The sequence below is a fragment of the Plecotus auritus genome, assembly GCF_963455305.1.
Source record: "Plecotus auritus genome assembly, chromosome: X".
Classification (NCBI taxonomy): domain Eukaryota; kingdom Metazoa; phylum Chordata; class Mammalia; order Chiroptera; family Vespertilionidae; genus Plecotus; species Plecotus auritus.
Genome location: NC_137784.1, coordinates 1443085 through 1459509, shown reverse-complemented (window position 1 = coordinate 1459509; position 16425 = coordinate 1443085). Strand labels below are relative to the sequence as shown.

At 54.7% G+C, this 16425-nt stretch overlaps 1 protein-coding gene across 1 annotated transcript in view; it reads left to right on the top strand.

Annotated features, from left to right (window-relative positions):
• The window catches only part of LOC308240030 (cAMP-dependent protein kinase catalytic subunit PRKX-like), a gene marked incomplete at its 3' end in the record, with an annotated part of 43208 nt that overhangs the window by 12361 nt on the left and 14422 nt on the right, over positions 1–16425 (top strand). The window contains 2 exon segments of the mRNA XM_080652928.1: positions 6929–7097; positions 11605–11868. Coding sequence (XP_080509054.1) covers positions 6929–7097; positions 11605–11868 — 433 coding nt within the window.

Sequence of the window (16425 nt, the reverse complement as noted above, 5' to 3'; positions counted from 1 at the left end):
CCGGCCGGGGCCTCAGAGGTATCCTGGCAACAACACAAAAGCCTCCACGACCAAAACCCACCTGCTGGCTCTTCCCTCCTCCCAGCCTCGTGACATCCTGTGGCCTTGGGCGTAGAGAATTCACGCAAAGGATTTCGAAACCCCTTCCGTCCCTTAAACTGTTTACTCCAACCTCACAGATCTCGGTTCCCTTTATGGCTCGGGACTCACCCATTTTATTTTTCATTTTTTATTTTTTTAGGTTTTAAAAACAGATATATCTTTATTGATTTCAGAGAGGAAGGGAGAGGGGGAGAGAGAGAGAGAGAGAGAGAGAGAGAGAAACATCCAGGAGGAGAGAGAATCATGGATCGGCTGCCTCCTGGGGATCGAGCCCGCAACCCGGGCCTGTGCCCTTGACCGGGAATCGAACCCGGGACCCTTCAGTCTGCAGGCCAGCACTCTATCCCCTGAACCAGGCGTCCTCAAACGACGGCCCGCGGGCCCCATGCGGCCCGCCGAGGACATGGATCCGGCCTGCCGGGGGCCGCTGCCTGTCCTGCTTAGCAGCCGACGCGTCCCGGGCCCGCCGTGCGCATAGGAATTTGTTCATCGTTTTTTTTTTTAAACACGATAGTCCGGCCCTCCCACGGTCTGAGGGACAGGGAACTGGCCCCCTGTTTAAAAAGTGTGAGGACCCCTGCCCTGAACCAATCCAGCCAGGGCAGACTCACTCATTCTTTTTTTTTTTTTTTTAATTTATTGATTTTTTACAGAGAGGAAGGGAGAGGGATAGAGAGTTAGAAACATCGATGAGAGAGAAACATCGATCACCTGCCTCCTGCACACCTCCCACTGGGGATGTGCCCGCCACCAAGGTACATGCCCTTGACCGGAATCGAACCCGGGACCCTTCAGTCCGCAGGCCGACGCTCTATCCACTGAGCCACACCGGTTAGGGCGGACTCACTCATTCTTAACCCTCCCCACCCTCAGGCCCTGCAGACAAGCTTCTATCATTCACTCTGAGCCACCCGTCAACTTCTGTTTGGAACTTTACTTCCTCTCGGATATCGATAAAATCATATCTTTATCGATATCAGAGAGAAAGGGGGGGGGGAGAGAGAGAGAGAGAGAGAGAGAGAGAGAGAGAGAAAGAAACATCCACGATGAGAGAGAATCATGGATCGGCTGCCTCCTGCACGCCCCCTCCTGGGGATCGAGCCTGCAACCCGGGCAGGTGCCCTTGACCAGGAATCGAACCCGGGACCCTTCCGTCCGCAGGCCGATGCTCTATCCGCTGAGCCACACCGGCCAGGGCCATCCCTGTGTCCCTCAACTCATCCGTCTTCTGACATCCTTGAGATGGGAGAAGCCCATGAAACCCCTGAGCTCATCAGCGGTGTCCTAGCTGTGATAATTAGTGGTTTTCTCATGGAATTTATTGGGGTGACCTCCTACCTAATAAAAGCCTGATGTGCTAAGTGTCTGGTCGACCAGTCGGCCGTTCAGCCATTCGAAGCGGAATAGGCTAATGATATGCGAAGGCCCCTCAACCGCTCGCTATGACGTGCACTGACCACCAGGGGGCAGACGGTCGAGTGATGGATCACTCGCTATGACGTGCACTGACCACCAGGGGGCAGACGGTCAATTGGTCAATCGCTCGCTATGACGTGCACCGACCACCAGGGGGCAGACAGTTGGGTGATCGATCACTCGCTATGACGTGCACCGGCCACCAGGGGGCAGACGGTCGACCGGTCGATCACTCGCTATGACGTGCACCGACCACCAGGGGGCAGACGGTCGACCGGTCGACCACTCGCTATGACGTGCACTGACCACCAGGGGTCAGACGCTCCGACCGGTAGATTAACTTCCTGCTGGGGTCCGGCCAATCAGGACTGAACGAGTCGGGCTGGACACGCCTTGGAGCCCTCCCGCGTCCCTCCCTGGCCCCGATCGTGCACCGGTGGGGTCCCTCGGCCTGGCCGCCGCCCTCTCGCCATCCGGGCTAAGGGATCCCCGCCCCCCCCATTCCCACCCTCAAGGGCATGAATTTCGTGCACCGGGCCTCTAGCTGGTCCATAAAATCCTATAGGTTTCAGGGGTAAAATCCTACAATGTAGCTGCACCTCCCTACCTTCCAGCCCCACAAGAAACCCTCCGGCCCCAAACGGCCGTGGTTCTGAAAAATCCTGATGACAACGGCAATGAAACCTTTTCTGTAATCGGGGGGGGGGGGTACACCCTGACATCATCACATCCGTCCCCCCGTCCCCCCGGGTGTAGTTGACGGCTTGTGGGTTCAGCCCGGCTGGCGTGGACTCTCACTGGACGAAGACCGACCGTGGCTGTTGTCGGTGAAAACTCACCCCGTGTGCCACTCCTCGCTGCCGACGCCCCGCCGATGGGAGCCCCCGGAATGAGCCGGGAATCCCAGGCGTGTCCTGCTCACGACATTCCTGAGCGGTGTTGGTGTGGGGACCCTCCTGGTGTCCTTGGCGATGGTTTATTGGATGTCTCTGTCTCTGATAGGAGAGAGGGGGTGCGGGGGGGGGGCAGTCAGGGCACAGGCCCGGGGTGTGGGCTCGATCCCCAGGAGGGGGCGTGCGGGAGGCAGCCGGTCCATGGTTCTCATTTGTCCACCCGAGTACACACATTCCTTGCACTGGGCCTCTAGTTTTAAGATAAAAGACTGCCCTGGTCCGGGATGGTGTGGCTCAGTGGGTAGAGCGTCGGTCTGCGGACGGAAGGGTCCCGGGTTCGATTCCCGGTCAAGGGCACATGCCCAGGTTGCAGGCTCCATCCCCAGGCGAGGGCGTGCAGGAGGCAGCCGATCCATGATTCTCTGTCCTCATGGATGTTTCTATCTCTCTCTCTCTCCCTCTCCCTTCCTCTCTGAAATCAATAAAATATATTTTAAAAAAGTAATCATCTCTCTAGAACAAAATTCTTTTTTTTTTTTTAATATTTTTATAGATTTCAGGGAGGAAGAGAGAGAGAGAGAGAAACATCCATGAGGAGAGAGAATCATGGATCGGCTGCCTCCCGCACGCCCTCGCCTGGGGATGGAGCCTGCAACCTGGGCCTGTGCCCTTGACCGGGAATCGAACCCGGGACCCTTCTGTCCGTAGGCCAATGACCCTAACGGGCCAGGGCTAGAACAAAATTATTTTAAAAATAATAATAATAAATAAAGACCGGCCCTAGCTGGTGTGGTTCAGTGGAGAGAGCAGCCAGAAAAATGGTGCATCTGAAATTTCGGTTCCGTGTTCACCATTTCAAACAAGTCGATGTGAAACCAAGTACTGCTCGATTCAACGCCGTGATCGGGGCGTTTGTGTGTGTCTCTGCATGTGTGTGTTTACGGTGTCTAGACCACACGTGTCAAACTCGCGGCCCGCGGGCCACAGGCGGCCCGCCGAGGACATGGATCCGGCCCGCCGGGGGCCGCTGCCTGTCCTGCTTAGCAGCCGACGCGTCCCGGGCCCGCCGTGCACATAGGGATTTGTTCATAGTTTTTTTTTTTTTTTTAAAATGATAGTCCGGCCCTCCCACGGTCTGAGGGACAGGGAACTGGCCCCGGTTTAAAAAGTCTGAGGGCCCCTGGAGACAATTCAACCCTTGGAACTAACCCCCTTCCCTCCAACATTGAGCTGAATTGGATGTGGTTTATTCCGTTGATGTTTGAATAAATTACCCACGTTTTTGTTGTTGTTTTAAATGTGTTATTGATTTTAGAGAGAGAGGATGGGGGGGAGAGAGAGAGAGAGAGAGAGAGAGAGAGAGAGAGAGACAGAAACATCCATGAGGAGAGAGAATCATGGATCGGCTTCCTCCTGCACGCCCCCTCCTGGGGATGGAGCCCACAACCCCGGGCATGTGCCCTTGACCGGGAATCGAACCCGGGACCTCCTGGTTCCTAGGTCGATGCTCAACCACTGAGCCACACCAGCCGGGCCAATTGTTTGTATGAGAATCTTAAGAATCTCCGTACATTATCTCCAACACATTCCTTTTTTTTTTTTTTTTTTTTTTTGCTACGTTTTGATGATTGACATGCAATATGCATACCATCATATTTAGCCTTTGAATGTGTCCCTGTAGGATTTTAATCTGGGGTTTTAGGTTTAATCAGAGAATGACCTTCCGTTCTTTCAAAGTACCTTTTAGCCCTGACCGGTGTGGCTCAGTGGATAGAGCGTCGGCCTGCGGACGGAAGGGTCCCGGGTTCGATTCCGGTCAAGGGCATGGACCTTGGTTGAGGGCACATCCCCAGTGGGAGGTGTGCAGGAGGCAGCCGATCCATGATTCTCTCTCCTCATGGATGTTTCTAGCTCTCTATCCCTCTCCCTTCTTCTCTGTAAAAAATCAATAAAATATATTTTTTTTAAAAAAAAAAGAAGCTACTACACTATTTTAAAACCACCTGTGTGTGTATCACGTTTATTCTCTGATCTTGTAGATCACGTAAATGGAATTTATCCGGAGGTTAGTCTCGTAGATCACTTTCTACTTCTGCTAGACATGAGAATGTGTAAGGAAAAAAAAAAAAAATAACCAATAAAAATAAATTGTGCTCTTCGCTGATTTCGCCAGCCACAAAGGCATTCTCTCCTTCGTGTCTTGACCGAGAGTCGTTTCTGTCATGCTGAGGGGTCCGCTTGAAAGGGATTTCAGGTTCAGCCCCAACCGGTGTGGCCCAGTGGATAGAGCGTCGGCCTGCGGACGGAAGGGTCCCGGGTTCGATTCCGGTCAAGGGCATGGACCTTGGTGGCGGGCACATCCCCAGTGGGAGGTGTGCAGGAGGCAGCTGATGGATGTTTCTCTCTCATTGATGTTTCTAGCTCTCTATCCCTCTCCCTTCCTCTCTGTAAAATATCAATAAAAAATATATTTAAAAAATCAAAATATATTTAAAAATCAAAACTGAAGCTCTGGTCCACACCCAGGACAGCTTTTCCGTGAACAAGTTGGTCGAGAACCAGATCGTTGGAGATGGGAGCGGTTCGAGAACCCAGGCCTAAGTGTGCAGTTCTATTTTTGCTCCCAAATTATCTTTTCATGAGACCGTCCTTCTCAAACCCGTTACTCACCGTCGGCTTCTCCGTACCCAACCGTCCTTTGCTCCGGCAGATCACGTTCTGCTTCTGCTCCTGATCAAACATTCATGATGGAAAGTTCACTGTCAAAGCCGCGGTGTGTGGTTCCTCACGCTCCCCCCGGTCCCCGGCCCCGGGTCCCTGAGCCGGTAGATTTCCTTTCCAGCGAGGGGACTTTCCATTCGTAGAAAATGCGGGAAAATCGCACAATGCTTGGGTTTAATTCTCTTCTTGTGGTTGCCTCGTGGCGTTCTGAACGCTAGGCCAGAAAGAAAGGAAATCCATGGTGTTATGGTTGTGTGGTTGGGTTCAGGGGCGGGGGGGGGGGGGGGGGTCTTTGATGTTCTCGAGCCGTCCTTGAATTCCTCTTTTTCCCCCTTTCTCACCCGGTGGGCTGTCATTTTTCCAGCCAGGCATCCCTCTCGGTGGTCCCGTTCCCATACCCGTATCCTCAGAAAGAGAATCCGTTCCTCTGTGTCACTCCTTAAATAGACGGGAGCGTCAAACACACCCACCAAATATTTATATAAATACCGAGGGCCAGGTGGCCCTCCCAGAACCATTTCCATTTTTCTCCTCCAGATTGCCTTCTTCTGTGGTGGTTGGTAAAATGCCTGTACATTGTTGTTTTGTCTTGTTTTTATTGATTTTATTTATATATATATATAAATTGGTGCACGGGAAGGGGGTGTCCCTCAGCCCAGCCTGCGCCCTCTCCGAGCTGGGACCCCTCGAGGGATGTCCGACTGCCCGTTTAGGCCCGATCCCCGTGGGCAGTCGGACATCCCTCTCACAATCCAGGACGGCTGGCTCCCAACGGCTCGCCTGACTGCCTGCCTGATTGCCCCTAACCGCTTCTGCCTGCCAGCCTGATCACCCCCTAACCACTCCCCTGCCAGCCTGATTGCCCCTAACTGCCCTTCCCTGCAGGCCTGGTCACCCCTAACTGCCCTCCCCTGCCAGCCTGATTGCCCCTAACTGCCCTCCCCTGCAGGCCTGGTACCCCCCAACTGCTCTCCCCTGCAGGCCTGGTCCCCCCCAACTGCCCTCCCCTGCAGGCCTGGTCCCCCCTAACTGCCCTCCCCTGCAGGCCTGGTCCCCCCCAACTGCCCTCCCCTGCAGGCCTGGTCACCCCTAACTGCTCTCCCCTGCAGGCCTGGTCCCCCCCAACTGCCCTCCCCTGCAGGCCTGGTCACCCCTAACTGCTCTCCCCTGCAGGCCTGTTCCCTCCCAACTGCCCTCCCCTGCTGGCCTGGTCGCCCCCCCAACTGCCCTCCCCTGCAGGCCATCTTGTGTGTTGGAGTGACAGTCCATTTGCATATTACCTCTTTATTATATAAGATTTTATTGATTTTTTTTTACAGAGAGGAAGGGAGAGGGATAGACAGTTCGAGACATCTATGATGAGAGAGAAACATCGATCAGCTGCCTCCTGCACGCCCCCACCTGGGGATGTGCCCGCCACCAAGGTCCATGCCCTTGACCGGAATCGAACCCGGGACCCTTCCATCCACAGGCCGACGTTCTATCCACTGAGCCACACCGGCTGGGGCTTGTAGAGTATTTTTGAAAGTGTGTTGTTATTGATTTCAGAGAGGAAGGGAGAGAGAGAGAGAGAGAGAGAATCATGGACTGCCCGCCTCCTGCACGCCCCCTACTGGGGATGGAGCCCACCACCCGGGCAGGTGCCCTTGACCGGGAATCGAACCCATGACCTCCGGGTTCCTAGGTCGACGCTCCACCACGGAGCCACGCCGGCCGGACTCTTGCTGAATATGGAGTGTCTGACCCCCCGGTCCAGCACCGACGCCCATGCGGTCCCCTGTCTCCCTCCTCGGCAGGCACGGGGACCTTCGGCCGGGTGCAGCTGGTCCGGCAGAAGACGGGCAAGCACTTCTTCGCGCTCAAGGTCATGAGCATCCCGGACGTCGTCCGGCTCAAGCAGGAGCAACACGTGCACAATGAGAAGTCCGTCCTCGAGGAAGTCAGCCACCCGTTCCTGGTCAAGCTGTGAGTCCGTCCCCCCCCCGCCCCGTACCCCCTGGGGGTCTGGCCCCGGGTCCTTCTCCCTCTGTTTTAGAAACATATTCCTACTCGAGGCTCAGCGCACAGAACCGTGCGTGGGTAGGGTCTCTAGGCCTCGCCTGCGATCAGGGTCATCTTCTGCCCGCGCACCCGTCCCCAGTCCCGCCCCGCCTCCGACACCCGCCCCCGTCCCCCCTGGGCCGGGCGATCGATCGGAGCCTGTGAGCTGTGGGGGAGGGACCGAGGGGTGGTCATTGCACCTCATAGCGACGATGGTGCATTGGTCCATTGGTCCATCAGTCCATCGTAGCGACGATGGTGCATTGGTCCATTGGTCCATCAGTCCATCGTAGCGACGATGGTGCATTGGTCCATCGGTCGACGATGATGCATTGGTCCATCGGTCCATCAGTCCATCGTAGCGACGATGGTGCATTGGTCCATCGGTCGACGATGGTGCATTGGTCCATTGGCCCATCGGTCCATCGTAGCGACGATGGTGCATTGGTCCATTGGCCCATCGGTCCATCGTAGCGACGATGGTGCATTGGTCCATCGGTTGACGATGGTGCATTGGTCCATTGGTCCATTGGTCCATCGTAGCGACGATGATGCATTGGTCCATCAGTCCATCGGTCCATCGTAGCGACGATGGTGCATTGGTCCATCAGTCCATCGGTCCATCGTAGCGACGATGGTGCATTGGTCCATCGGTCCATCGATCCATCGTAGCGACAATGGTGCATTGGTCCATCGGTCCATCGGTCCATCGTAGCGACGATGGTGCATTGGTCCATTGGTCCATCGGTCCATCGTAGCGACGATGGTGCATTGGTCCATCGGTCGACGATGGTGCATTGGTCCATCGGTCCATCGGTCCATCGTAGCGACGATGGTGCATTGGTCCATTGGTCCATCGGTCCATCGTAGCAACGATGGTGCAATTGGTCCATCGGTTGATGATGGTGCATTAGTCCATTGGTCCATCGGTCGTTCTGGTCATTACGCCGTTACAGACGCTGGTGGCCTTCTATTATACAGGATTGATGTCAGAGAGGAAGGGAGACGGGGGGGAAGAGAGAGAGAGAGAAACATCCATGAGGAGAGAGCATCATGGACCGGCTGCCTCCTGCACGCCCCCCCTCCTGCGGATGGAGACGCAACCCGGTCATGTGCCCTTGACCGGGAATCGAACCCGGGACCCTTCCGTCCGCAGGGCGACGCCCCTATCCGCTGAGCCAGACCGAGTAGGGCACATTTTTTTTCTCCTCTTCATTTCCTCTCGGTTGACGTTTCTCCCCTTAAGAGAGCGAATCGATGCCTTCGAAAGAAGACTGCCTCGCGCTTAGCTCTCCTGGCAGTGTTCGACCCGTCATGGCTGAGCCTTCCCTCACTCTGTGCTCCGTCCTGGGTACCAGGGAGCGGCCGATGTTGGCAGACGGTCCCTTAATGGACTGGGAATTTCCAGCCCCCGTGAGGTCGGGCCCACAGGACTGGGTGCGGCCGCTGAAAATGTACCCACGGGGGGATGCGTGTGCGAGAGATGACCACGCGGACATCATGGCCGGGGCAGCGCTGAAAACACGCCGTCTCCTCCCTGGGTGTTCCCGGGGACCCGTCCCTCGGTGCCTGTCTGTGTCCTCATCTTCTCCTCTATTGTTATTATTACCGGAGGCCCGGAGCATGAAATTCATGCACGGGACGGGGGGGGGGAGGGCACAAAATTAGTGCAAGGGTGGGGGGGTCCCCTCAGCCTGGCCTGCACCCTCTCCTATCCGGGACCCCTTGGGGGATGTCCGGCTGCCGGTTTAGGTCTGATCTCTCTCACATCCGGGACTGCTGGCTCCTAACCGCTCACCTGCCTGCCTGCCTGCCTGATCTCCCCTAAACCACTCTCCCCTGCTGGCCTGATCGCCCATAACTGCTCTCCCCTGCCGGCCTGATCACCCCTAACTGCTCTCCCCTGCCGGCCTGATTACCCCTAACCGCTCTCCCCTGCTGCCCTGATCACCCCTAACCACTCTCCCTGCTGACCTGGTCACCCCTAACCTGCCCCCCTGCTGGCCTGGTCACCCCTAACTGCCCCCCCTGCTAGCCTGGTCACCCCTAACTGCTCTCCCCTGCTGACCTGATCGCCCCTAACCGCTCTCTCCTGCTGGCCTGATCACCCCTAACCGCTCTCCCCTGCTGGCTTGATCATCCCTAACCGCTCTCCCCCTGCTGGCCTGATCGCCCATAACTGCTCTCCCCTGCTGACCTGATCACCCCTAACTGCTCTCCCCTGCTGACCTGATTGCCCCTAACCGCTCTCCCCTGCTGACCTGATCACCCCTAACTGCTCTCCCCTGCTGGCCTGATCGCCCCTAACCGCTCTCCCCTACCGGCCTGATCACCCCTAACCGCTCTCCCCTGCCTGCCTGGTCGCCCCCAACTGCCCCCCCCCACTGGCCTGGTCACCACTCACTGCCCCCCCCCCCCCGCCAGCCTGGTCGCCCCACGCAGCCTGTTCGGTCGTCCGTTCGGTTGCGATGGTCACTTAGGCTTTTATGATTATAGATGATTATCGATTACCCTTTTATTATTATAGATTTTTTTATTGATTTTAAAGAGAGAAAAGAAGGGAGAAGGGGAGACAGAGAGAAACATCCATGTGAGAGAGACACATCGATGGATTGCCTCCCACATGCGCCCCGACCAGGCCTCAGGCCGGGGAGGTGCCCGCAACCGAGGTCCACGCCCCTTTGATCGGAATCGAACCCGGGACCCTTCCGTTCACAGGCCGACGCTCTATCCACGGAGCCACGCCGACGAGGGCCCTCATCTCTTCTTCTTATAGGACCCCCAGTCCTATAGGATCTGGGCCCACCCTCGACACCCCATTTTTCCTGGGTCCCTTTTTGCAAAAGGCCCACCTCCAGACACAGCCCCATTCCGAGTTCCTGGGAGTCAGGACCTGAAGCGGTGGATTTTGCAGGCGAGGTTGAGCCCCGTAGCACAGTGTCAGCCAGGTCATTACCAAAACGAGGTATTTATTCTCGCCATGTCTCCAAACCTTCGAATATTGTATCAGGGTTCCCGTATCTTCATACCACGCTCTCTGGGCCGTATTTGCAAATTTCTCTGTAACCGTAACCTCGATCGAACCGCATCTTGGCATCGAGATAAGCATATCTTAGCATCCGCCTGTAGGTGTGATATATGGTAACATTTATGCAAACCTGTACCTTTTTGTTTAAATATTTTTTTTAAAATATATTTTATTGATATTTTCACAGAGAGGAAGGGAGAGGGACAGAGAGTCAGAAACATCGATGAGAGAGAAACATCCATCAGCTGCCTCCTGCACACCTCCCACTGGGGATGTGCCCGCCACCAAGGTCCATGCCCTTGACCGGAATCGAACCTGGGACCCTTCCGTCTGCAGGCTGACGCTCTATCCACTGAGCCAAACCGGTTTCGGCTTAAATATTTTTTTTTTATTGATTTCAGGGAGGAAAAGAGAGGGGGAGAGAGAGAAACATCCATGATGGGAGAAAATCATGCATTGGCTGCCTCCTGCACGCCCCCCACTGGGGATCGAGCCTGCAACCCGGGCATGTGCCCTGACGGGAATCGAACCCGGGACCCTTTAGTCCACAGGCTGACGCTCTATCCACGGAGCCACACCAGCTTAGGCGAACCTGTACCTTTTTAAAAATATATATATATTATTGATTTCAGAGAGGAAGGCAGAGGGAGAGAGAGAGAGAGAGAAACATCCATGAGGAGAGAGAATCATGCATTGGCTGCCTCCCGCACGCCCCCTACTGGGGATCTAGCCTGCAACCCGGGCATGTGCCCTGGACCAGGAATCGAACCCGGGACCCTTTAGTCCACAGGCTGACGCTCTGTCCACTGAGCCACACCAGCTTAGGTGAACCTGTACCTTTTTTTTAAAAAAAATATATTTTATTGATTTTTACAGAGAGGAAGGGTGAGGGACAGAGAGTCAGAAACATCCATGATGAGAGAGAAACATCCATCAGCTGCCTCCTGCACACTCCCTACAGGGGATGTGCCCGCCACCAAGGTACATGCCCTTGACCGGAATCGAACCCGGGACCCTTCCGTCCTCAGGCCGACACTCTATCCACTGAGCCACACCGGTTAGGGCTCTTTTTATTTAAAAAAAAATATATTTTTATTGATTTCAGAGAGGAAGGGAGAGACAGTGAGAGAGACAGAAACATTGAGGATGTGAGAGAATCATCGACCGGCTGCCTCCTGCACGCCCCCTACTGGGGATGGAGCCCACAACCTGGGCCTGTGCCCTTGACCGGGCATCAAACCCTGACCTCCTGGTTCCTAGGTTAATGCTCAACCCCTGAACCACGGCCAATGGGGCCCCACGTGTCCCTGCATGTCCACCTCTGCTCACACCCGTGCTGTGTACACCTGTCGGGTCCAGGTGCACCTCCCCGCCCAGCCCTCCTTCCCCCGGCCTCCCCCGCAGGTTCTGGACCTGCCACGATGACCGCTTCCTCTACATGCTGATGGAGTTCGTGCCGGGCGGCGAGCTGTTCAGCTACCTGCGCAACCGGGGCCGCTTCTCCAACGCGGCCGGGCTGTTCTACGCGGCCGAGATCGTGGGCGCCCTGGACTACCTGCACTCCAAGGAGATCGTCTACCGCGACCTGAAGCCGGAGAACATCCTGCTGGACCGCGACGGCCACGTCAAGCTCACCGACTTCGGCTTCGCCAAGAAGCTGGTGGACAGGTGGGTGAGACGCATTGTCTCCGGGGCCAACCCCCTGACCCCCCCCCGGGCCAACCCCCAGCTCCTGAGATTTTGTTTGTTTGTTTGTTATAATTTATTATCACTTTTTATTTTTTATTTATTTATTTAATATATATTTTATTGGTTTTTTACAGAGAGGAAGGGAGAGGGAGAGAGAGCGAGAAACATCGATGAGAGAGAAACATCCATCAGCTGCCTCCTGCACACCTCCCACTGGGGATGTGCCCGCCACCAAGGTACATGCCCTTCACCGGAATCGAACCCGGGACCCCTCAGTCCACAGGCCGACTCTCTATCCACTGAGCCACACCGGTTTCGGCTCTCTCTCTCTCTCTCTCTCTCTCTCTCTTAATATATTTTATTGATTTTTTACAGAGAGGAAGGGAGAGGGATAGAGAGTTAGAAACATCGATGAGAGAGAAACATCCATCAGCTGCCTCCTGCACACCTCCTACTGGGGATGTGCCCGCCACCAAGGTCCATGCCCTTGACCGGAATCGAACCTGGGACCCTTCAGTCTGCAGGCCGACGCTCTATCCACTGAGCCACACCGGTTAGGGCCTGTCCTTTTTTTTTTAAATGAAAACCTTTTTTTAAAAAAACAACAGCACATACTTTTATTGATGTCAGAGAGGAAGGGAGAGGGAGAGAGAGAGAGAAACATCCACGATGAGAGAGAATCATGGATCGGCTGCCTCCTGCACGCCCCCTACTGGGGATGGAGCCCACAACCCGGGCATGTGCCCTTGACCGGGAATCGAACCCTGACCTCCTGGTTCTCGGGTCGATGCTCAACTCCTGAGCCACACCGGCTGGACTCTCTCTCTCTCTCTCTCTCTCTCTCTCTCTCTCTCTTAATATATTTTATTGATTTTTTACAGAGAGGAAGGGAGAGGGATAGAGAGTTAGAAACATCGATGAGAGAGAAACATCCATCAGCTGCCTCCTGCACATCTCCTACTGGGGATGTGCCCGCCACTTGACCAGAATCGAACCCGGGACCCTTCAGTCCACAGGCCGACGCTCTATCCACTGAGCCACACCGGTTTCGGCTCTCTCTCTCTCTCTCTCTCTCTCTCTCTCTCTCTCTCTCTCTCTAAGGACCCCAGTCATCGAATTAGTCCCATCTTAATCCAGCAGGACCTCATCTTAACTTGCTTCCTTTTGCAAATCTCGGTTGCCCTGTGAGATTTCATTCCTAGGAACTGGGGGTGGAGGACTTTTTGGGGGGACACAGTTCACCCCCGTACCAATGGCATGGTGGGTAAGTGAGGGATTAAGAATGCACGACGCCCTGGCCGCTGTGGCTCAGGGGATAGAGCATCGGCCTGCAGACCGAAGGGTCCCGGGTTCGATTCCTGGTCAAGGGCACGTACCATGGTTGCAGGCTACTCCCCGGCCGGGCCCTGGTCGGGGCGCGTGCAGGAGGCCACCCATCGATGTGTCTCTCTCACATCGATGTTTCTCTCTGTCTCTCCCTCTCTCTTCCACTCTCTCTCCCTGAAAATCAATGGAAAAATATCCTCGGGGGAGGATTTAAAAAAACACACAGAAACACACGAGCATTTTTGATCTCTGTTTTAATTTTTTTTTTAATTTTTATTTTTTATGGATTTTTATTGTTTTTTTTTAATATATTGATTTTTCACAGAGAGGAAGGGAGAGGGACAGAGAGTTAGAAACATCGATGATGAGAGAGAAACATCCATCAGCTGCCTCCTGCACGCCCCCCACCTGGGGATGTGCCCGCAACCAAGGTGCATGCCCTTGACCGGAATCGAACCCGGGTCTCTTCCGTCCGCAGGCCGACGCTCTATCCACTGAGCCACACCGGTTAGGTCTATTTTTTTTTTTTTAATTATATTTTTATTGATTTCGGAGAGGAAGGGAGAGGGAGAGAGAAAGAGAAACATCAGTGATGAGTTTGATCGGCTGCCTCCTGCACGCCCCCTCCTGGGGATGTGCCCGCAACCCAGGCATGTGCCCTTGACCGGGAATCGAACCCGCGACCCTTCCGTCCGCAGGCCGGCGCTCTACCCACTGAGCCACACCGGCCAGGGCTCCATCCCTGTTTCACGGAGAATCCCGTCCTTCCTTGGCTCACACAGAACCCCCCCCTCCCCCCCACGTCTGCCCCTGTGGAACCGATAGCGGTGAACAGGCTGAGTACACAGTCCAGCAAAAGGGCGATAAGATCAAGGTCATGGATAATTCAGTCTCTGCCCCCCCAACACCCCCACAACCGTCTCCCAGTTACACCCGGGCCTGGGTAACCTAACGCCGTGACCAACGGCTCCTGATCCTTGTAGCATTTTGCGCCTCTCTGCACGTCCCACCGCGTTAGAGACACTTTTCTGGTTGTGGTTAATTCTCACCCCTGCCTTATATTGTTCCACTGATTTTTTAAAAAAATATATATATATTTTTATAGATGTCAGATAGGAAGGTGGAGGGAAAGAGAGAGAAACATCCATGATGAGAGAGAAAAGCATGGACCGGCTGCCTCCCCCACGGCCCCCGACGGGGGGATGGAGCCCACAACCCGGGCCGGTGCCCTTGACCGGGGTTCGAACCCAGGACCCTTCAGTCCGCAGGTCGAGGCTCTCTCCACTGAGCCACACCTGCCAGGGCCATTCTTACGTTCTTTATAGCAATTTATGGCTCTCTGCACATCCCAGGAGTTTAAAGACTTTTTTCGTTGTTATTAATCCTCAACCAAGGATATATTTTTCCATTGATTTTTTTTTAGAGAGATTGTGTGTGTGTCTGTGTGCATGTGTGTGAGAGAGACACAGAGAGAGAGAGAGAGGGAGAGAGAGCGAGAGAGAGAGAGAGGAATGTCAATGTGAGAAAGACACACCCATCGCTTGCCTCCTGCATGAGCCAGGACCCGGGCCGGGGATCGAACCTGTAACCCAGGTCCGTGCCCACCTCCACCGGGAATCGAAGCCGTTACCCTTCCCTGCTTGGGCCGATGTCCTATCTCAATGAGCAAAAATGTTCAGGGCTCAAGGCTTTTAAAAATACACGGAGTGGCCCTCTCCAGTTTGGCTCAGAGGATGGAGCATCAGCCTGTGGACTCAAGGGTCCCGGGTTCGATTCCGGCCAAGGGCATGGACCTTGGCTGCGGGCACATCCCCAGTGGGGGGTGTGCAGGAGGCAGCTGATGGATGTTTCTCTCTCATCGATGTTTCTGGCTCTCTATCCCTCTCCCTTCCTCTCTGAAAAAAATCAATAAAATATATTTAAAAAATAAATTAATTAATTAAAATAAAAATAAAATAAAAATACACTGAGTGGCCAGATGAGGATGATCTCTGAACGCATCATCATCTGGCCACTCCGTGTCCATCCTATAGAATAAAAGGCTCATATGCACATGGTCCCTTCGACCAGGAGTTCGACCAGCAGGCAGGCCGGCCAACCGCCCATGTCCCCTCCCCCTGGCCAGGCTGGCGGGACCCCACCCATGCACGAATTCATGCACCGGGCCTCTAATATATATATATATATATATATATATATATATATATATATATATATATATATATATGGAGTGGCCAGATGACTATGCGTTCAGAGATCATCATCATATGACCACTCAGTGTCTATATTTCTATTGATTTCAGAGAGGAAGGGAGAGGAAGAGAGAGAGAGAAACATCCATGAGGAGAGAGAATCACGGACCGGCTGCCTCCTGCACGCCCCCTCCTGGCGATCGAGCCCACCACCCGGGCCTGTGCCCTTGACCGGGAATCGCACCCTGACCTCCTGGTTCCTAGGTCGACCCCCAACCCCTGAGCCACGCCGGCCCGGCCGATCTAGCGACTTTTTGGGGGAGGAATTTTCTCCCAAACGAGGTGTCCGATACCTGAGGCTGCTTAGGAGACTGGAATTGGATACAGCCCTGGCCCCTCAGCCTAGCAAGGAGCCAAAATAAAAAGAGACACCCCCCTTTCCCCCGCCCTCACCCCTCTTTCCCCCCCTGTCCTCCCTGTCCACGTGTAAGGGGACACCCTGTATCTGAGGCCGATACGGTTACCTGTGGCCGCCTCTGTCCCGTCTCCCTCCCGGGCAGAAGCTGGGCAGACACGAGATGCGTGTGAGTTTGCAGGCGTGACCAGGCGTGTGATCTCCGGACGGAATGAGGACACGCGGTGACAGGATCGTCCCCGTCCAGTCCATCGCTGCCAACCGTCACCGTTCTTTCTTTCTGTCTGTCTGTCTTCCTAATCCTCGCCTGAGACTATATTTCTGTTGTTTTATTGCTTTATTTTTTTTTAAATATGTTTTTTATGGATTTCAGAGAGGAAGGGAGAGAGAGAGAGAGAGAGAGAAACATCCATGAGGAGAGAGAATCATGGACCGGCTGCCTCCTGGGGATCGATCCCATAACCCGGGCATGTGCCCTTGACCGGGAATCGAACCCTGACCTCCTGGGTCCTAGGTCGACCCCCAACCACTGAGCCACGCCGCCTGGGCTATTTTTAATTTTTAATTGATTTTTAGAGGGTGAGGAAGAGAGAGAGAGAGGAC